The sequence below is a fragment of the Cygnus atratus genome, chromosome 2 (genome assembly GCF_013377495.2).
Source record: "Cygnus atratus isolate AKBS03 ecotype Queensland, Australia chromosome 2, CAtr_DNAZoo_HiC_assembly, whole genome shotgun sequence".
Classification (NCBI taxonomy): Eukaryota; Metazoa; Chordata; class Aves; order Anseriformes; family Anatidae; genus Cygnus; species Cygnus atratus.
In genome coordinates, this window is record NC_066363.1 from 56,625,794 (window position 1) to 56,649,936 (window position 24,143).

The 24,143-nt window shown below is 35.3% G+C and overlaps 1 protein-coding gene across 1 annotated transcript in view; it reads right to left on the reverse strand.

Moving 5' to 3' along the window:
* Positions 1-24,143, reverse strand: part of CNTNAP2 (contactin associated protein 2) — a 1,162,302-nt gene that overhangs the window by 597,323 nt on the left and 540,836 nt on the right. Inside the window, exons 5-7 of the mRNA XM_035552545.2 lie at positions 7,868-8,071; positions 5,966-6,150; positions 2,420-2,563 (exon numbers count right to left, since the gene is read on the reverse strand). Coding sequence (XP_035408438.1) covers positions 2,420-2,563; positions 5,966-6,150; positions 7,868-8,071 — 533 coding nt within the window. The remainder of the gene's footprint in view (positions 1-2,419; positions 2,564-5,965; positions 6,151-7,867; positions 8,072-24,143) is intronic.

Genomic DNA, 24,143 nt, shown 5'->3' on the forward strand with positions numbered 1-24,143 from the left:
AGAGGACTGTGACACTCTCCCCCCCACCTTTTTTTTTCCCCATATATTGTTAATCTCAGAAGCTAAAAGGAATAAATCATTTAAGTAAATGTTAGAAGACTCTTGGTGGTGCACTCATAGTCATAACACCTATGTATGTGAGACCTAAAGATTTTTATTTATTAATTTTATTTTTGTTCAGAGACAAATCAAGATTATCTCCTTAAATTGTCTAGATCTCCTCATTCTATTAACTTGTCCATTTCCTTTTTCTGTGTGACTTTTGAAATCTGCCTAGAAGAACATCTTTCCTTCTGTCTCACACCTCTTTCATATTCTTCTTTCCTCTCCTTTTTTTCCCCTGTGATACTTCTTATAAACATATTGATTACTTCACCTCTGTTCCATTTCATTACATTTTATTTTGCTTTTTCGTATAATAAACTGTTTAGGGCAGGGTGTGCCAACTATTATGCATCTGTACAGTATCTCCTACAATGGAGTTTTGATCCTGGTTGGATTACTTAAGAGCCATCATCAGAAACATGATTATCAACTACAGTAGTCTCAACCAACTCTATTTTTTATGAAAAATCAGGCTCAAAACTAGGAGAAAAAGTCTTTTGTAAGAAACATACAAATCCATGTTGATTTAACTAGAGTAAAATAGATTTTGCTTTTGAAGAGTCGAAGCAATATAAGTAATATTACTGAAAGCAAAGGTCACTTGTATTTTTATAGATATTCTTAGAATTGGAAATCAAGAGAGTCATCAAATTACATTAGCATGTCACAGCCTCTTGATGAAGCACTAACACTGACAAAGCCACAGATGTGGATTTTGATTTCATGTTACAGGTAAAAGAATTTAATCAAAAACCAACCAACAAGCCTGTCCTCCCCCCCCAAAAAAAATAAAAAAAAAGCAAACAAACAAACAAAAAGCAACCTAACCCACCCAAACTAAAAATACAACCAAAAAAAAAAAAAAAGAGATGGTTTTACAGAGACATTAGGACTGCTATCTATGCTACATTCTTGAGAGGTATTTCTGCTACAGAAGTCTCTTAAGTAACACTTCTGTTCAGGAAGACACTTTAAGAAAATGTCCTACTAACTTACAGTGGACTGGACTGGTGCAAAAAGGGAAAAAAAAAAACTTCTCCTGTACAAAGATCCTTTCCTGAATTAGTTATCAATCTTTGAAAAATGTGCTTAAATTACGAGTTTAATATGCACTGCAAGCAGGAGATCACAGGTGATTTTGAAAAAAAAAAAATTTGAAAAAAATTCTAGAAGGGTAGTCTTCTTTTTTTGACATATATATCACTCTCTTTGCCTTTGACAACGCTGAAAAAATTCATTTATAGAAAAGGTTCTAAATATCAGGCTATATTACTGAGTTTGTACAGACTCAGGATTTATATCACATATTCAGAATTATCCTTCCTTATAACCTTGCTCATTTAGCCATATTGTTCATACAATTACATGAAACATCAATATTACTATCCAAGGAATAATGAAATGGTAATCAACCCTTTGGACTTTATCATTATTGCATGTATAAATCTTTACTATGTAATACTTAAAAAAAAAAAAGCAACAGTGGAACCATACATATTGCTAGCAGGGGGTTGTGAAGATTGTAATCTTGTACAGAAGAATGCCTTGAACAACTTACTCAGGCCATCTGAAGTTCACGGTAATAATATATTCATTTCCTACCACATTGCCTGTGTAAGTCATCAAATATTTTAAGGAACATTTAGAACCTTAAAGATATACAAATTAAAGGCTTTTCTTATTCAGCCTGCCTATAAAGCCACAAATTTAAACTTGTTTTAAAGTTGCTTTAAAGCAACTATAAGTGCTTAAGCAAGAAAAAAAGAAAAGAAAAACTACCACCAGAATAAAATATTATTAAACTTTGTAATGTTAATAAGCTAAATAATGATTTTGAAGATGAGTACCTTGAGGTTTTTTAAAGCTACCAGAAAAGGGATCTAGAACCATCTCTTTCCAGTTATTTTTCACTCCAGCAATCTAACTAGCTCTGCACAGATGGAAAATACCAGGATTTAAAGCCATGAGAAACCTGCAATTGATTTAATAATAAATCTTGTCTACTCTAGTTGTAGATCACTATGATTGGGTCCATCTGTTTTCTTTTAAAAACTAGTTATATGATACTGAAGGTTAATTTTGAAAAGGTGAAACTTAACTCCCAGAAGTAAAATGCTCAGAGATAATAAAAAATAAAAATAATTAAAAAAAAAGTCATAAAATTATTTACAATGAGATCTTTGGGCACTTAATAAACTTTGTTTTGTATATTACATCACTCCAGTACATCACAAGGGTATCTGCTACACACACACACAAACCTTCCCTAGAATGAGAAGCAGAAGTTTAGATGACCATTAAATTATGTTCTCACCACATTAGAAGGCTCCAATTTCTTCCTCTTGGCAAGGTCAGTGATATTATTGCCATTGTAGTTGATGCTCTCCATACAGCCTTTGAAATTTTTCCTGCTGTTAGAACTTGGTTTTCCAGAAAAAGGCATGCCTCCAAAGGTTATCTTTGAATGCAACAAAAAATGGAAGATAGTTACTGGAGGGCAAAGACTTCTTAGATTTTTTAAACATATCTGCTGCAGATGCATTTGCTTTCTTTGAACACTCAAACACAGAGACTGATATCTAGCAACACTGATTACCATAAAAAGGAAGTTCCAAACAAGCACTGCAAAAGCAGGAAAAAAAAATCTATAAGGAATTTGTGATTGCAAATATTTATGGTAGCAAATCTCAATTGTTATTGTGCTTCTCCAAATAAAGAGCACACCCACATCACGATTACTCATAACAGACTGCTCTTCTGACTGCTACTGAATAATACTTGTCTCAAATAACAAAGTACTTGGAATAACTGTCCTTTTCATTATTTTTCTCAAGCAGAAACAAGAGTAGATACAAGATTAGCCAGACAAATAGCCTTACTTGAATCATTTAAGTATAAACGTGTTAGATTCAGAGCTCAGACTACAACACGGCAATTGTGGGCTTCAGTATGATGCATTTGCTTCCTTTAATGCTTATTTATTTACTTTATTTAGAAGAATTTTACAGAATCCCTTAGTTAAAGTTACTATCTCTGGTTAGACAAGACCACCTTCCACTATTGAAAACACGCTTTTATCATGTAGTTATAGTCAATGAGAAGTTACCACGTGACTTAGCACAACAAACAAGAATTGTTTTTCTCTTTATGTTGAATTTCATTACTTTAAAACACGAGGTTATCCAGAATCTCTAGTGCTAAAACACTATGAAAAACAAATAATTTATGAACTAGAATTGTTCATCTCTCCCTGTCACCCCATAGAGACTATACAGGTCCCTACCCTGCCAGGGTCTTTAATTTCATTAATATTTTGCAGCCCTGTCGTGAGGAATAAAGGACCCGTGAGATTAGTCCCTGCAATCTTCGTTAAGTATTTATATCAAATAGATGATGGAATAAATAGTAATAGCAGCTAGATTTCCTACCCCAAGAAAGCTCACAAATATTTCTGCTTGCAGTCTGCTGCTGAGATTTGGCAGAACCAAGCTTTTAAATATCATTCATTGTTAATGCCATTGGATATTACTAAAGGCAGGAAAATGCAGATCAAGGGACCCATTTTCCATTTTAAAAGTATGTAAGATACTACTTTCTATCCCAAAGAGGAGATATTGACTTAGCATATAAGAAGTAAAGCTATATAGCTGAAAACTAAGGTCTTTATAAATAGTCCATACCAGCTACATAAAAGCCTTTTACAGACACATCCTCAGATGTTATAAATTGATTTGATTTGACTTTAGAAAAGACACACCATCTTACACAAACTGAAAAATGTGATTGTAATATAGTAATTGTTGTCAAACATTCTTTTGCATGTTATAGTCATGTTTTTGGACAGAAAGAAGAAAGGAGAAAATAGAAAGGTGCACTGGTTTTAGCTTGGATAGAGTTAATTTTCTTCATAATAGCTCACGTGGTGTTATGTTTTGGATTGGTGACCAAAACAGTGTTGGTAACACACCAACATTTTAGCTATTGCTGAACTATTCTTACAAAGCATCAAGGCCTTTTCTGTTTCTCATGTTCCCCTACCAGTGAGTAGGCTGGAGGTGCACAAGAAACTGGGATGTGGCACAGCCAGGACAACTGACACAAACTGACAAAAAGGATATCCCATAACATTTGACACTGTGCTCAGCAACAAAAGCTAACTGAAGGAAGGATGAAAGTGGAGATATTTGGAGTTATGGCTTTGTCTTTTCTATGAAAAATTGTTTTGATTCATTGAGTTTTATCTACGACGAGTAACTTATCACAAGTGCAACACAATTAAATATAGCCTATGATGGCTAACCTCCAAAACCAGTGAATTAATTGAGAGGAAAGGAAGGAGAAGAGTTCAAGGCTCTTGCATTTATACGAACTACAGAATACATATCCACACAATCAAATAAGTTCCATTAAACATATGCAGATCTATCTATGTACGTGGAGATTTAAATTTATCTTTGAGAACTGCCAGTGAGGTCTCTAATGTCAAAGAAGGGAGAAAGTTTAATCTCCTGGATTTCCCCCTCACTTATAAGTAACTTTATTGTACACAATACATTTATTATGTAAATATGTTACATGTACATATGCAAAATGCCCAAGGACTTAAGGCACTCAGCCTTTTTCTGTAGTTCACTCAGTTGAAAATCTTTAATAAAGTCTATTTATGTGAGTTTTCAGTAGCTCAGTTCAGATCTTCCATGTCCCATTAGTATCACAGGTACAGGTAAATATGCTCATTGAGTATTTTTTGAGTGCTCATTTTTCAATGAGTATTATCTCATCATTAGTGCTAATAAAGAAGGCACTTATATAATTTTTTGGATCAAAAGAATGTTTGCAAAAAAATCAATACAAAAATTAATTCAAAGATTCCTGTTACATCATCTTGATTCTCTCTGAAGTTGCAAAGGTGGAAATAGTTATATGTGGTTCAGGCAACTACATTAATTCTCATTAGAAACAGGAAAGAGTGTAAGAAAGTTATTTTACAAAGTCTATATAACAAAAGTCTCCCATTCTGTATGTACATGTGACATTTCCCTCCCCTCCCCTCCCCTCCTGTTCCTCTCCTTTTCCTCTCCTCTTCATCTCCTCTTCCTCTCCTCTTCATCGCCTCTTCCTCTCCTCATCCTCTCCTCTTCCTCTCCTCATAAGTCCATCGGGGTCTATGGACTTATGTATGTACACCTTGCTCGAGCATTCTCTGACTTGATCCTCCTCTGCTAAAGGTAAATCTTCCTTGATCCAGTTTCTCCCCCCTGGTTTCTAAAACCACTTCTCAGCCTTTTGGCTAAGAGAAAGTGTAGTGTAGTGTAGTGTAGTTCATTACCAACACTTGTATTTATTAACTGACGCATTAAACAAAAGTTTTCTTGGAAGTTTTCTAGCTCTTTATTATTTCTTTCTGGAAATTAGTTATTGATGGTGTGCTTGTGAAAATACAAGGAAGTACTTATGTGCTAAAAAAAAAAAAGCAAGATTAAGGTCATTAAGTAAAAAACTTTTTTTTTTTAATTTTTTTATTTTTATTTTTGTGCTTACAGCAGCTGCTTAGCTGAAGCCTTAGCTTGCTGAATTACATAGACCTCCCATTTTAGAACAACAGGATGAGATGAGCCTTATAATAGAAGTTATCTGTTAGATTAATGAAGGGAAACTAAATTTACACCTAAGAGGAAACAGTGTTCAAAATAAAATTCCATGAAATATAAGGCAAAATTAATGAAAATGATCATTAAAACTAAACAAAAAAAAAGTTTAAAAAAAAACTTCAATTATATTAATTTTCTCTTCCCTTCTTATTGGACTTCTCTTTATAAAGTCTATTTAAATGAAAATGAAAAAAAAAATCACCGTCTACCTCATAATCCAGGTCCAGGTAATCAAATTCTCCATTGGTTCTGAAATGCTGAATGTGTCTGTCCAGGGTGAGATTGATGTTCCTTCCATGGCGCTCTATGATGATGGAGTGCCAGTGGTGATCATCTAAGAGACTGCCTGTCATCACAGATGTGTGGCCATAAATAGAGCCAAGCTGGTTGCTACCTAAAATAAGAATAGAAACAACAGCAATTTTCACCTCACACCAGTTAGGCAAGCATTTTCCCTTTATTTTGTCAATATTTTACCTGAATCATACCGGACACACAAGAGGCTGGAGCAAGTCAGCCCACTATGAAGCAAACCGTGGAGGGTTGATGCCGTAAATACAGATAGGTAGATCAAATACAGCAAGTATCAGATTGGTAAACTGTATAAATAGTTATGCATAGTTATTCAGAGGTGAACCAGAGAAGCAATATGTACTTTCAGTTGCGAAATTGTTTTCATCTAAGGGTTTTCTGTGTTTTGATCCCTCTCCAACAGAAATGAAAAGCTGTCACCCCCCCCCCCCCCCCCCCCCCCCGAAATAGCCTTTGTGCCAGGTCCTGAGCTTCAATGGAACTGTACTAATCGTTGAGGACACTGTGAGTGATAATAAACTCTGGTAACAAAAAGTCTTTTCGGTCTGATAACTGCAAACAAGTAAGTTCAATACTTTGTAGACTCTGTCTGTATAGCTAGACCAGCTACTGTATAGGAAGAGGCTCAATGAAGACTGAGCAAGCTGCAGAAAAAAAAAAAAAAAAAAAAAAGTCTTTTGCTAACATAGCTTATTTCAGTCTTTTCTCCTGTGTCAACCTTAGTTTTCTGGAAGTCAAATAAACTACTAGCAAGAGTACAGTTTTGCAGCTTACTGCTGTTCTTTCCAGGGACTTTTGCCAATGCAGTTATGTTCATCAGAGATCACCTCTCATTGTATGCTGACTGATGTAGTTAAGCCAGCAAAGGCTGATAGTATAGATCTCAGCTGAAGCAGCAAACGACAAATTCAGCAATAAGTTTAAAAAATTGCTGCATTGCCCAATAAATCAGTGCATTCTTCCACGTTTTGAATACATGAGAACCTAAAGCATTTCTGGAGCATGCCTGCAATTCAGACACTAAGGCTGTGCATGTTGATAACACATTCTGGCAAATCAAACTGCCATGGCTTAAGACATTACTTCACTACAAATGATCATACTGCCTTTTTGCTTCATATTAAGAGCTTAAACAACAAACAAACAAACAAACAAACAAAAACAACAACAACAAAACACTTCTCTCTGCCTACTTTCAAGCTATACTTCTTTCTAGTGAGGTCACTGAGCCTCACCCTCACATATCTTCCCAGGCTTATATTTTTTTTTTTTTTTTTTTTTTTTGCTGAAGATTGCTGATCCTTATTCTTCTATAATTAAAGGCAGCACCCTTCTCTCATACTGACACTTGATTACTTTCTTACAAATGAGACCATGACAGAGACATTGGAGACCTTCAAAAGATTTTTGGACATATTCCTGGTTCTAGGTGACCGTCCTTGAGCAGGGGGGTTGGACAAGATGACCTCCAGAGGTCCCTTCCAACCTCAACTATTTTGTGATTCTATGAAGAAGACCAAACTATTCCGCCAATATTCTTTTCTTTGTGACAAATTTCTAATAACAATATATTGTTGATCTTTTTTTTAATGATTTTATTTTCATGTTATCTCACATGAAGTAAATGGGGAGGCATAGAACAGGAAAAGAAAAAATAATAATAATAATAAAAGGAATGAGGAAAGTTTTCAACAAATATTCTGATTAAATGATGTGGCCTGCCATATTACTGAGGAAAAAAAGGAGGTAAATTCTTTGGAGAGTTAAAAAGTGCACAAAACTAGACAATCAAAATATACCTAAATTTAAATTTAGAACAAGTTTGGCTTTCTTGAGTTCCAAGGTGATATAGTCTCCTTGCTGTCCTTCTCCGTGGAAGATTACACCTTCACTTTCAGAGGTTTTAAATTTCAGAGAGATGACATCTTTCAATGTTTTCATTTTCTTGTTCCTGAATCTGTATGGTAACACTACATGGCCATCAAAATTGATAACATCAGCCCCTAAAAGACAAAAACAAATAACATTGTTGATTAGTGATTATATATTCCTTCAGCAACTGGAAAAAGAGACATGCCGTATGTGGACTGTATTTGAACAGAATAAAAACCTGTGCAATGCTTTGCAAATACATTTTCTCTTGACCATACCTTAATACTATCAAAAATAGGAACCAGGAAGAGCATAAATTTAATTCATTGGATGTTATAAAGCAGAGTCTGTGGGACAACACTACCATTGTACTCAACTTATCTTGGATTCTCTTAATATAGTTGCTTTCCTACACATTTTCCCAATTACAGTTGAAAATGAGAGACAAATTTCTGAGTTGTTATTACTAATTCATGTTATACCTCTTAAAAATCCAATATATGTATCTGAGAGGACTGTGAGCAGTAAGACATGAATCTAAGGAAATTGCTTAGGAGTTTTAAGAGATTCCTCGATCTTTATTTAAACCATAGGCATAAACCTTCTCTAATTCAGTTTTATATGAACATGTTTTGTAAGACATGACCTCAACTAATTTTGAGAAAAAAAGTTCCATGATTTTGGCTAAGATTTTTTTTCTAGGTTTGGTTCTATTCAAAATCAGGGAAGAAAATCAAGGGATGCAATCATTATTATTTAAGGTTAATCCAATATTCACATAAAAGTTGCATAATGATACCACAAAATTTGATGTAGCCTTACCTTCTTTAAGTCTCTAAAGAATGAGCCACAGTTTTCTACATTTTTCTGGAGGCAAGATCCAGAAATAATAGCCACGGAACTTGATTGTATTAAATAGACAAACTTCTGCTGAGTATTGAATTTTCTGGGGGTATGGGTTATTAGCCAGTTGAATATCAGCCAGCAGTGTGCTCAAGTGGTCAAGAAGGCCAAGAGCATCCTGGCTTGTATCAGAAATAGCATGGTCAGCAGGACTAAGGAAGTGATTGTCCCTCTTTCTTCGGCTCTGGTGAGGCTGCACCTTGAATACGGTGTTCTGTTTTGGGCCCTCACTACAAGAAGGACATTGAGGTGCTGGAGCATGTCCAAAGAAGGGAAATGAAGCTGGTGAAGGGTCTAGAGAGCAAGTCTTCTGAGGATCAGCAGAGGGAGCTGGGGTTGTTTAACTTGGAGAAAAGAAGGCTTAGGGGAAATCTTACAGTACTTTACAATTACCTTAAAGGAGGTTGTAGTGAGGTGGGGACTGAGCTCTTCTCCTAAGCACCAAGTGATAAGATGAGGGTACATGGCCTCTAGTTGTACCACGGGAGGTTTAGCTTGGATATTAGGAGAATATCTTTACTGAAAGGGTTGTGTGGCATTGGAAGAGGCTGCTCTGGAGAGTGAGTGAGTCACCATCCCTGGAGGTCTTCAAGCAACATATAGAGGTGGAACTCAGTAGCGTGTTTTAGTGGTGGACTTGTAAGTGCTGGGTTAAAGGGTGGACTATATCTTAGAGGTCTTTTCCAACCTGAATGATTCTATATGATTCTATGATTCTCTTTTAAGAAGAGCTCAGTAAAAGATTGTAAACATACAGATCTCTAAAAATGTGTACAGATTTGTTTAAGAAAACTTCTTTGTGAGCCACTTAACTTGTAATCAATCACTAGTGACCTAGCTACTATTTGTAAGAAAACCTCTTTGTGAGTCACTTAATTTGTGCTCAGTCACTAGTGCCCCAGCTACTATTTGTATCAGGATTTCATCCTCACTATTCACAACTAATAATTTAAATGGCCACTAAGCAATATTCTTTAAAAAGAATTAATAAAAAATGATCATTTTTTTAAAGAAAAAAAGTCTTTCCCACCTATATTCTTCATAAGCATTCACACTTATTGGTGTACCATGCCATATTTCATGCTCTGAATTAAATCAAGGATAGCATTTTATCATATATTTTTCAATCACAGCTTTCTTATTTTTGCCTACTTCTGTGGACTGCTCTTGGGTGATTGCTTGCAACTTTTTAAAATCCTAACTTATTTTTGCTATTATGATGGAAAGTAATTTAAATCCTTCAGACACCCTCACTCACATTGTGCAATTAATGCAAAATAATCTTTTGAAACTCCATTAAAGTACTTTGTACACTCTGCCTAAATAAATGTATATATTTCAATTTGAATTTGTATGGGCTACATTATCAACTATCATGTTAAAAACTGTTGCCTTCGTTTTTGACAACATATGTCAAACATGCACTTTAAAATGCTAACTTCCAAGTAATTTCTGAAATATTATTTTACATTCTGATTCAGAGAAGTGCCATAAGAAGTAGTTACATCTATTCCTAACCATCTGAGAATGTAATGACTACCAAAATGATCTGCTGAGTCAATTTTTACTAGTGCTGAGTCATCAGTTACTATAAAGGGACTGCTTATGTATAGCGCCTGTATAGATTGCTTTTTCACATTCTGTAATTTCCAGAAACACTTTTCACAGTGATATAAGAGCTCTTTGATTCTCAAAGAAAAGCATTCAATCAAGCTTCATGATGTTTAGCATTTATTTTGTACTGAAAAGTAGGTAGAAACATAACCAATATTTCATAAATGATTTCTTTCACATTGTTCCGTCACGAAATCCACATCCCATCTGGTATTCATTAACTAAAACACACTCAATTGAGACTGAGGCTTGCAGTCATATTGATTAAATGTCTATTCATACATCCTCACATCATTAAGCATAGCAAGTTTTCAAATATAAAGACCAACACATTATGTTTCTATCCTTCATGATTTTTCCCACAGATCACTAATATAATAAATAGTTCAATACTACTTCCAGAACATTTGTTTTTCTGAAACACTGTTCCTGTGCATTACAATGAAGTATGTGATACCTGTTTCTGGTTGATATTGTCATTTGACCTTCATAGATCTTAATAAATCTATACGCATAATCATAATATGGTTATAGTCCTCAGTTGACATGACTCTGGGGATTATGACAAATTGGAGAACTCAAGATCTGAGTTACCCTGTAAAAATTCTGTTTACAGTTCTTAAGTTTGATATAGGGAAGCATGGTGTCTATTGGTCCACCTAATATATACTGAACAGTTTACAACCATATAACTTGAACCTAGCCCAAATTTCCCTTAAACATACAAAGATGTCTGATGAAACAATAAACTCTGACCCACGTTATGTCAACTGAATGGGGAAGAAATTTTCTTCAGTAAATATAACATGACCATTCCAAACTAACTGCAACATCCCATAGGTACTAGCATATCATATATATCTGAAGTATATCAGAAATGTATATTAGAAACACAAATTTTCTTTATAAAACACACCTTGCCATATACACTCCAATAAAAAATACTCATTAAGCTCCAAGTTCAATTAAAACTTTGAGTCTGATCTAATAGCTATGAATGACAAATTCCAGGACAGTGAATCAACTGAAAATTAAATATCAGAATAGCACACTGATTTTAGTGCAAGAAATCCATTAAAAATTTATCAGCATGTAAGAAGGACACATTTAGTCAGGCATAGATGAAGGTGCTGCTTTCAGAAATGAAGGCGCTCTATTTCCTATTCTGGGTGTGTATTTAGAAGCAACAGTATGTGAGTTCAGAGGTGGGGTTGTCTTGTATACTGTCATTACTCAAGAAAATAAATTACTTCTGGAGTTTATTTTGTAGAAACAAAGAAATTTGATAGAAAAATACTGTAAAAGAGATTATATAAACCCTGTTATTTTTGCTTGAAGAAAAATCCAATAAACATTTTCTCAAGATTTTTGTGGGTATTAAGAAATTTTAGAAAAGCATGAAAACTGTTTACAGAAAAAAAAAATCTACATGAAGGTTATATTTTTAATCACACTGTAATTACCAAATTCATGTTTCTATGTAAAGCAAATCTGCTACATGGATTATACTCTTCCAAACTGGCATACAACTGCCATGAAGAAATGATACAAATTAAAGAAATTGATGGATATTATAGCTTAAGCAACTGTCATAACAAATACACATCATAAAAAATAGTTCCATATACAAAATCATAGATCCTTTTCCTTTAATATTTGTTAGATTTACTTGTTGTTGTTTATAGGATCTCCTATATGGAGTATATCACCTTACCCCTAAGGCCAGCTGGTTCCTCCTTGTTAACATCTGCAAAAGTTACCATAACTGTCAAGCATGCGACCAAGATCTGATCAGGACATTGACTTGATTTCTGTGGGTTTATGGATTCCCAACATGTTAGCCCTGAAAAGGCAAGTATCCCTTTTGTACCTAGATCACTCTTGCCAACATGCAGACATGTTTTTCTCATTATTCATTGAAGCAAACTCATAACGCACAGTTACAAAGCTGAGTAAAAGTAACACATTTTTTTCAAAACCTGGCCCTGAATTATCATGTTTAGAAAATCATTAAATTAAAAAAAAGAAACAGCAGTAATCGTTGATTAAGCAGCTTTCTTTTATGCATAGCTATGCTGGCAGTATGCACATGGGCCTGCATGATAATTCAATCACCTAAAGATTACATAGCAATTATGTTTAAGAGTTATCATATGTAGAACTGTGGTAATGACTTGTGTTCCTTCTATGATGACACTCAGCTATTTAATATCGTGGTAATTACCATGATGCGAAATGGTACTTAGACAGTAAACCACATAATTCCTATAATTGCAGTGTAAATATATATTTTTTCTCATCCTTAGCCACTGAACTAGCCTGCATTAGTAGGAAAGAGACCTAAGCCATTGCGTACTGTATATTCACATACATTCAGTGAGGTCTGATTGTTCTCAGAGGCTACTGTTGCAATGGTCTATATATGTATATATATATATCACAAGAGAAAACATGAGTTGAGGAAAGAGGGAACGGGAGAAAGGGAAACAAAAATATGGTAAAAGGGGGAAAAAAAAGAAATTGACATTATTAAAAAACATATAAAAATTTAAATAGGAAGTACAAGTCTGATTACTTTCAATCTGACTTCTCCACTCTTGAATTTCCAGATAGCCTGGATGATGCTGTTGACATCTTAAAAATACAACACTACTTTTATCTGTCCAGGAAGATGTGTTAGGCCTTATTCAAGTATATTTCTGAGATGGCACAATTAACACAGTTTCATTAGTTAATGACATCACCACATTCAGTTTTCCTCTGAAGAATAATAAAGTCAGAAAACCCTTAAAACATTGTTAGGACCCCATTCACAAATTTCAAAGGAGAAGTCAACAGTAACGGGTCTTACTACTTGTGCAGCAGACACAGGTAGCCCTGTGTAGGCACTTTTGTCCTATACTTTTGGCCACTTGCAGAATTTGGTAAGTTTTGGTCAGGGAACCAAATCTGTAAAAAGAGATTGGAGTTCCCTAATTAATTAATTAATTAAGAAATACTTCACATCAGACTCAGGCTCCAATAGTTCTCTATTTCCTCTCTTTCTGGTGAGAAAAATATAACTGTATCCTCAATGTCAGCATCTGAAAAACACAGAAGTGCTCATTCATAAAGACTCAACACCGACTTCAGCACAGCCAGTTATCTAATTTGATAAATGTACTGCCTGGAATTACTAAAAAATCCCTGCTATCGGGGGTATCAGTAAAATGACATTGATCGGAACAGCAAAGTACTTTCCAGAGAAATGCTTATCATGCAGAAAATAAACTCAACAAGATTCATGGGAAATTTAACATGTACACGTATTTAAAAATTGCTAATGATCTCTAAACGATCTACTCTACACAGTACATACAAAATAATCTTTGGGATTGAAAATACAAAGGTTCTGTACTACTGATTCCCAGCATAGGTGAAATTTTATCACTTTTTGCATCTTCATTATCTCTTCTCCGTTATCTCTATTTCATCTGCTTTAATTTTCTTTTTAGATTAAATATTTCTAGGGAAAAGATCTTTGTTTTTTTTTGTTTTACTGTATGATGTGAGCCTATGCCTGCTGTGTGTACTAACATATATACTAATACTGTATTAATAAAAAACATTAACCAGGCACTAAGCTTCTATCCTTTGAAAACATCAGAGATTCATCAAAGCATCTCTGGCTGGGCCACGGTATTCCACATGCATGGTTTCATTTGTTGTCACTCTTAATCATGGGTACTAAAATATCATTATGACAAATATAAGCACATAAACAGTATATTATGTACATATTTTAACAGCAAAAATTGAAGCTTTCCCATTCTAATACAAGGGGTAAGGCTCAAAATCATAAGAAAAAAACTCCTTGTTGCAACCCATGACAAGTTGCCTATAGAGAAATTACTTCAGAAGATCCTAATCTATTTTTTTCAGGAGTCCCAAGTAGTGTCAATATGACAGCATGTTAAATTTGCCACAGGAGTTTTTACAGTTTGAATCTCAGTACTACTAAGTTAGCTGATCTCTTGTTAGAGATGCATTACTACATCTCATTGCACCAGTAAAAATGAAGAAGCTCTGTCCCAGCACATCAGTCAAAAGAGTCTCCATTTTTATGCTCTCTCACAATGGAGTAGAGAGCCAAAGGTTATGTGTTTGAACATTGCCTTCAGGCACTACAGTCTGGCTGTAAGGACATGGGCAACTCACTGGTTTGAAATCTGCTGCAGTAAAACTGACACTGTCTTTACTAAGTTTTTCAAAAGGCAATACATCTGCCACAAGGGGGGCAAACCACTAAACTTAATACGGATACAGATGTACTTTGTATATACAATAGCACATACTTCTTCACATTCTAGAAGCATAAGGTGAAGAAAAATCAATTTTAAGTTTCTGTTGCCTGATTAGCTTCCAGTGTACTGAATCTGAATCCTGTCGTATTTGTTAAATAATTCAACCCTAAGTGATGTCAATGCTTGAAAAAGAAAAAATACATTTGCTATTAGGTTTTGATTTATTATTTTTTTTTAGTTTAGTTTTTATGATTTTGTTTCTCTTTACAGTAGATAAAATGTATACATGTTATTGACGTGGCAAAGTAGCAAAGAATACTTGTCAAGGTCTATTTTTAACTCAATTCATGGGTAAAATGCACAAATTTTATTCTTACATTTTATATTATATATTATGTTATAAAATGAAAAATACCTGCCAGAAACTTTCGAAATAAATCCGTGAAGAACCGTTCCCTAAGGTGGTGAGAATATTTTGCCAAGTTGTGAGTGCAATATCTGCTGAAGATATGCCAGCAGCTCTCTGCACTTTCCTAGGTCTTTCTGAATGTTGAAGCACAGGCATATTTTTCCTTTTATTATTTCCTATTATTCTGTATTTCATTGTTGTTATTATTCTGGTATACTAATAACACCTGCACTTCGCTAGATCTCGTGCAAATCTGTCTCTAAATGTGTGGTTATTTGTCTTGGATAATATGAAGAAAATGCAAAAACTGCATTAATTAAATGAATTAAAAAGCAGTGGAAGAAAATAAAAAAGGAAACAATATATAAAGAAATATAATCCATTGACCATGGCTAAAAACCCCTCACCCTTTTCTTTTCTGTAGGACAATTAGATTCTTCTTCTAATTTGTGTAGTTATTCAACTGCATTGCTATACAATCTAACAGTTACTTAAGACAATCATTTTGTGATGAGTGTACATAACAGTGCAGTGCTCTGCTGTATTACACCTAACTTCTGCATTGTATCGTGTAAGAAAAAAGCAGGTTCTTCTGGGAAAATCTGGAGGTCTGTAAAGGCATTAGTTACAAAATACACAGAAGAAAGAACTAAGATATTTGAAGGAAAACAAGACTTCTAAACTCAGACTAAGCTTCCAAATATGCCATGAAGTTACTGTCTTAAGGGTCTGTATAAGTAGGATGATTTTTCATGCACTTAACACTATGGCTGATGATCATTTTCATCCAGATCTAATGCAACACAAGACTCTCAAATAAATTTTATTTCATTAATTCTTCAGCTTTTCAAAGATAATTTTATTTAAAAAACAATTGGGAAAGTGTTATGCTTATATTTTGTTTGATAAATGAGGCAATAAACATGATTATACTATACTTTGCAATTCAGCTTTAATCTACACCTAGCTTTTGCACCCTAACCACAGCGAATTAGACCATATTGAATTGCTCTGTGCTCCTATAACACTAGTTATATTGTGTTATAGTTATGTTTGACTAGTTATATAACTGCTAGTGCTACTAGAAGTGCCAGAGAAAACTGAGGTAAAACTGCAATTCAATATGATCGTCAGGCAGACAAAAACTGTTGTTTTCATAACCTATTCTGACTCCAGAAAGTCAATTATAGTGCATGGTATGAGTTGCCGTCTGTAACTCCACTAAGGGAGATAGCAAACTTCCATGGCAATGTGTTTCTCATCCAAATTCCAGTTATTTAATTTACCGAACAACTAGTTTTTCTTTCCTTTTTTTTCCAACCAGAAAATCTCTAAAGTTATCTGCATGGTGTATTGATAATTTATAAAAATAAATAAATAAATAAATAACAGAAGTATTTTGTCCTGAAAATATAATTTGTAATACTGTTGGTGCATGCTTTCTCCTCTTTAAAATAACTTTGTTCAAATGGTTAAATTAGGGAAAAAAAAAATAATAATAATCAAAGGCTGTGCTGAAGGCCTGTTAAATCCTAAACCTGAAACCCTGGATATTTTCAACTAACTTTGAACTACAAGTAGATGCAAGTTAAAATGCACAGTCTTCATTTCCTTGAAGTTACACTGGCATTATCTGTATTCTTAAGTGACAAAGTGAGAGATATTAGTTCATAAAATCATTTAATTTTGCTAAAACCTCCTTCAGTTTTTCTGGCTGTAACAATCATGTTTCAGTTAATAATTTTCCAGGTCATAGTACAATAGCATTTACCAAACGGACAAAACAGAAGCAGTTTGTTATGTGAGTTTTTACACTTTAAAAAGTTTTTATTATCTACACCATTACAAGGATCATATATGATTGTAAAAGTCAAATTTCAAGCATCTTGCAACTATGCACTAGAAGCTGCAAAATATTCTTTATATTTTATTATTCTCCAGCTATGGTGCTGTCAAATAAATTTGGTAAAACTATATGTATATTATAAAGAAATCCAACATTTTGGTATTTTATCATGCTGATTTACAATTTTACCTTCCTTGCAACTGTAAATATATTTCGTTCTGTCCTTAATTGTGAAACTGGTCATCTGATGTTGGTTCTCAATGGGAACATTAAAGTGTATAATTACACTCTGATAGCAGGTACAGTAAAGAACTTAATTTACTTGAAAATAGCTAGACTCTACTAATGCTTTTACTGTTTATTAAAAAAGTAAATCACAAGAGCTTCAGGTCAATAAAAAAGGACAACACTGACTCTCACACAGTAAATGGCCAGAACAGATCTCAATCCATATTAAACTGCTGAACTTGCTCATTACTTAATGAAAAACAAACAACCAAACAAAACGACAACAACAAGCAGTGAAAAAAGGATTTGTACCATGTCATCAAGCATTCTATTTACTCAGTGAATAAATGGGCTATGAAATGGAAAAGATAGTCTATTAAAACATTAAGTATATTCATGACTGGATGGAGCCCTTGTTTTAATGTTTCTAAGTGTATGAAAACAGGAAGATGCACAGTTGACCTACAAATACTGATTTAGAATTTATCTTTTTGAGCCAATGCTACCTAATTTAATTATCTGATGTTATATAACCTTTCCATACATGTACTTTAATGTCTTGATGCTCTAAGAGTACTCATTATTCAAGACTAAATTATTTTTTCTAACTCACATTCTATATCTTTATTCACATAATCATTCTTAAATGCATGCTGTTTATTTCTTCCTACCATGGAGCTCACATTTAAATTGAACATTCAAGAGGAGTTGCATACACACTGATTAAGGAATATGCAGCAGAAACAGTTTAAGGCTGCTATACTTAACTAAATCTCAAAGTAAAAATCTTGCTGTCATTATTTGACCCTAAAAAGCAAGGAGTGCAAGACTGAGTCTGAGTTCTGGCTTGGAGACACTCACATTTATTCTGCTGAGTACCCTCACTATTGTCTAAGACACACAAATGAGTATCATTAAAGACCACCTTTAATGCATGTATAATCTTCAGTTTCATCATCGTATTTCCAAATTATCTAGATACAAATACCCTGTCTCACAGCACAGCATCATAAAAGAAAACCACTGGAACTTGTTAGGCAAATAATTTAAGGTTAGTAATTCAACTATTTTTTCCTCCCCTTGCCTAACATCCAGCACATCTGAGATCATGCAATTCTCTACTATGTTTTTACTCAATGTCATCTTAACTTGTGTGTTTGTGTGTGTGTGTGTGTGTAAGAAATGGTATCAGCCTCTAACTTGCAAGTCATAAATTTTAAGCCTCAAGTTCTTTCTTGCATCAATCAAGTGGTGAACTTGATGGCAACTTAATTGAGTATTTTTCCCATTCCTTTGTATGTATTCCAGTCCATATATTTAAACAAACAAATAAACCTACAAACAACACATTTAAGATGGTTATGAGCTCATTGAGTCTGGACTTTTTCAGATGATTTGATTTAGTTCTTCTCTGCCTCAGTGAAAGTATAATCATTTACTCTAACATGGTATGTTATTTTAATAGAGCATATAGTTGTCACTTTTAAGTGAACAGTGGCTTTATTTAAACAACACTCAGTAAAAAATGTAAGGATCTGCTACTACATTGGTATCACTTTCAACTCTGTTTATAATCCACAGAAGGAAAATCCCCAAATGAGTCAATATACAGCAATATGAAATGCTCATCTTGCATTACAACAAGCATTTATTTAGAAAGAGGTAATTATTTCCCTGGGAGGAAAAACTACATTGTTTTGGAGGTGCTCTCCGTAACAGGTAGTACAGGCGGTAAAAGCATGTACTCACAAAATCATTAAGGTTGGAAGGGATCTCTGGAAATCATCTAGTCTAATCCACTTGCTCAAAGCCAAGCTGAAGTGAGGTATGCTTTACTCCAACCTATTTGCACATCACATTCTACTAGAAAAACTGAATTTAACTGGGCTTTCACTTTTTTTCCTGGCCTGAGACAAGAAAACAGGACATTTGCTTTTACCAGCAAATGATTTTCCTTCTTGTGTTTATCAGGCTGCACTTTCAAAGGTCAGTGATATATTGTGCCCCCTGCCTCCCTGACATGACCTATCCATAACTTCTAGCATGCTTCACAACTTAAGATTTGCTGCTGTTGCACAGTTTAAGACCTTCAAATTCCATACTTGACAGAACAGTCCTAAAGATCCTTTCTTTACTGTGAGGGTGCTCACGGCATCTCAGCTGTGCTGACTGGCTTTTCCTCCACTATACCATGCATGTCAAGCTTCTCCGCACAGTCAGCACCATCAGTCCAGTCTCCTCAGCTCTGGATTGCTTTCCATCACTAAAAGCTGAAGGAAGCCAGAAAGATGAGAGTTTCTTTTCAGGAAAAGTATAAGGAACTCCCTCACGTTGCATTATTAAGAAGGACTAACATCCAGCAGGTACAATACTTACAGTCATAGACATTGAAATATATTGCTTTTGCAATTACAATTCTTCATCCACTGGCATTTTACTTCATCTGGCCTATTATGGTAAATTTCATTCAAGTTTTTAATCTCTGAAGTACAGACAGTAGAATCCAAACCTATTGCTTTGTTTCCTCAAACATTTTTTGATTGCCTATCTCAAAAGTTACAGTGCTACAACAAAAAGTTACAATGGTTCCTGCCTGTAAGGAGCAGGAAACAGTCCTGTATTATCTCAAGACCAAACACGCAGACAGTTTTACATACAAGGAGTTATTTTAGAAGACAGCAGTCCTCCGTGCATTCCCAGATCTTTAAGTTAAGCAGTGTCCTCAGGAGCCTCAGCCCAAGGTCTAAAGAAAGCACCCTTGGTGTATCAAAGCAGCACACACACAGCTCTCTGACCACTTGGCATCAACTCCTCTAGCTTAGAGGAAAAAAAAAAAAAAAAAAAGCATTGAGAGATCAGCTCTCTTGGCCTGGAGAAGGAACCAGGGAGGGAGCACTGGGGACGGCCCACTAACAGCCTGGATGCCCTGCCCAGGACCAGTAGAGGTGTTGGGGAGCTTTGTGCTGCCTCTCGACAGGGACAGGCCACTGGGAATGGGGGCAGCAGTGTCTATCACCAGGACTGTGGGCGCAGCCAGGCTACCCACGCTCAGCACCTCCAGCGGGGCTCTGAACTGCTCTCTCAAGGCCACTGAGTCACCGCTGGACTCTGAATGCCAGCCTGAGTTTATGGTAAAACCTCTACCGCTGCTCAATTCCCTGTGAGTAAACTTGATTAAGATTCAGCACAGTTCAAGACAGAAAATGTCTTGACTGACGTCAAAAGACTCACTTAAAGATTGGGGAAATACAAGTTAAATCTCTTGCTCAGTAATGGGGTCAAATTAAGTTAGGGAAGGAAATGGTAGTTTTGTTTTTCAGTTCGAAATGTCTGGAAAGCTCAAAGTATAGTATGAATATACCTCCAAGAAAATAAAGGTCTCCAAGATCCATTAGATTTTATTTTTGTATGAACCTGGAGGCTTCATAACAATATATTTATATCTTTTCTTTTAGATCAGCGCATTTTGCCCGTATTAACGTTATTAAAAGCAGCCGTATATTTGCAAATGAGTTGATAGAATATTTGTTTCTGTCTTCAAATTATGCAAGATTTTTTCAGATAATGAAAATACTGAAGTTCCTGTTTCAATTGTTATTTCCCAAAACCCACTAAAGACTGTATTTGCTTCTTAAAACCAATTCAACCAGCTCTGTGAGATAGCTACTTTCACTTTACCAAATATTTGTGTTGACACAATGGGTGAAATTTCACAACCACTACTTAGGGTATAAACTATTACGTTTAATAAGCAAAGGGACAATAACATTCAAGATTGTCCAAGTAGGTAAGAAATGCATATACATGTGTATAAACAACTTCACATTCAAAAGATGCTGCTATTTAAACAAAGCAATGAATGCCACACATGAATAAAAGAGGAAGAGGCTTTTTAAAATCCAGGCATGTGGAAAACTATCTTATCTTGCAAAGAATTGCCACGCTCCCTTCTTTGAAATTGCTGTTCCTTTGTGCTGGAACAAGGCTGTCAGAGAAATTGTTCATAGAGATTTGTGTGGGATGCATACAGTGTTTGAACATATTTATTTATTTATTTATTTATACCTTTTATCCCAGTCACCATTGCTTAAAATAAATCAAATAAGTACTGCATGTAACAGACAAGTTTCTCTTGGTTTACTGCACTGAAATATAACCTGAATTAATATGTATGCAGTGCGACAGCCATACACAGCTAAAACACATGTACTGGATTTGGTTTGTAAAGGAAAATTATTTCCTTTGGGGTTTAAGAAATGATTGTCACATGGACATACAGGATGGGAGACTTTATCTAAATGGGAAAATTTGTAATAGTGTTATTCCTGCCCATTACATTTTTTTCCTAGCAGTGAGACCAGATCCAAACTAAGGCTGCAAGTATGTATGCATAAGTTTTTGTGGACTCTTTTGGTCTGTGTGATATCATCCTAAAATGAAGCATCAATAAATTGCATTTCAGAGTGTATTGTCTGGATACTTTAATGTATGGGTCTTTGGTAAATGAAAAGCACATGGAGGGTACAAACCTGACAATTCATGTTAGAATAGAACTGAATAGCTCACTCGGCAGGGACCTACAAAGATCAGCAAGTCCAACTTCCTGATCACTTCAGAGCTAACCAAAATGGTAGAGCATATTAAAGAGGGCATTTTCCAAATGTACACTCAGGTACACTGACAGGCATGGTGCATCAGCCACCTCTCTAGGTTTCAGTGTTTGACCACCTTCACGGTAAAGAAGGTTTTCCTAATGTCTAGTCTGATCTTCCCCTGCACAGCTTTGTGCCTTTCCTGCTCATCCTGTCATTGGTTACCAGGGGGAAGAGACAAGCACCTCCGTCTCCACTTCCCCTCCTCTGGAAGGTGTAGAGAACAATGAAGTTCCTCTCAGCCTTCTTTTCTCTGGACTAGGCAATCCAAGTGTCCTCAGCCTCCTCATAGGACATGCCTTCCAGCCCTTTTACGTGCTGTGCTGCCCTCCTCTGGATGCTTTCATGTACCCTAACATCCTTTTTATATTGTGGAGCCCAGAACTGCACACAATACTCAAGCTGAGGCTGCACCAGCACTAAAGATAGAGGGAGGATCACCTCTTTTGACCACCTGGCTGTGCTGTGTTTAATGCACCCCAAAATGAGGCTTGCCCTCTTGGGTGCCAAGGCATACCGTTGGCTTGTATTGAGTCTACCGTTGGCCAGTACCCCCAAATCCTTTTCTGCAGGGCTGCTCTACAGCCATGTGTCTCCCAGTCTTTATCTGTTTCCAGCATTACTCCACCACAGGTGCAAATCTCAGGATTTTCCCTTTTGAGTTTCATGCCATTGATGATTGCCCAGTGTTCCAGTTTATCTAGATCCCTCTGCAAGGACTCTCATCCTTCCAAGGAGTTAACAGTGCCTCCTAGTGCCTCCTATCATCAGCAAACTTGCTATGGATGCATTCCACTCCTGCAACCAGATCACTGATAAAAATGTAGAACAGAACTGGCCCTAGAACCAAGCCCTGAACTGTGCCTAGAACTGAGTCAACTGCTAGTGACTGGTCACCAGCCAGATGTATCCCTTTGAGATCTCCTGTTGAGCCAGTTCATCACCTAGCGTAGTGTGAACCTGTTTATCTCACAGTTGGACAATTTCTCCAGAAGGATGCTCTGAGGGATGGTATCAAAGGCCTTGCTAAAATCCAAAAAGGTTATATCCACTTCCTTCTCTTCATCCATCAAGTGGGTGACCTTATCATAGAAGACCAAATGACTAAGGCAGGACTTTCCCTTGATGAACCCTTTTTGACTATGCCTGATAGTAGCTTTGCTCTTTAACCGCCTTTTAGTACCCCCTAGAATAATCACCACAACTGTTCCAGGTACTGAGGTTAAACTAACAGGTCTGCAGTTTGTTTAGTTTGTGCATGAAATAGCTCTTTCTATAGCCAGTGCCATTGTTCATTTTGTCCACCAATTTTTCACTATTGGAAGCATCACTGAAGCAGAAGGAAAACATCTCATGTCAGTTTCCTGAATCCTGACTTTCTTAAATTCTATCAGAATACTAATTTTTAATGACTAGACAGATACCACTGAAGGATTAGGCTTCCATATATGTAATAAAGACAATTCACTAATCTTATTCAATGCATTAATACTCTTTTTTTTTTTTTCTGCTTGCAATATTCTAGTCTTGAAAAACCTCACCGATCACTGAAATGAGATAATTTAATTATTAGAATTTTCTTCAAACTTTTAATTTTACTTATGGTTTATGACCCATTAATATCTGGGGGAGGCGGATTAATCAAAAAAGTAATAATTGATAACTGAAAATATAAGACTTACAAGGCAGTATTGTACAGACAAGAATTGCAGAAAATATTTAATTGCATAACAAGTGAAATTGAATCAGTACTTATCCATAATTAAAAATAAGGTGAGAAAATAGCCTTGACTCAGTAAAAAAACTGCTCTACTTTAAGTAGTAAAATCCATACTGTTTTCCTTTACAAGAACAAAAATCTACTTGCTCATAAGACTATTATATAGTCTGCATCTTTTATTTAACTTTCATTTCCAAGTCAAGTAAGAAAATAAACAATACCAGCAAATGATATAAATTATACTCATGGACAATGAAGATTGTATGTGCAATGATGTCATCTCAGTGTCTCTCTCTCTCTATGTCTGCGTTTACATCTGTGCAAATCTGCCATTATTCAAGTCTGTCATTTTTTCTTTAGGAAAATAGCTCTGTGTAACTGGAATGAAAATGCATAGAGTGGTGCATGTTACCACTCAAAGTAACTTTAATAGAAATCTCTCTTCAAGATAAGTTTATTTTTTAAAAAGATGTTTTGATTTATATTGACTTTTGGTAATACAGCATACGTCTATATATAGGTAAGAGAAAGAAATGCATTGTCTAAAC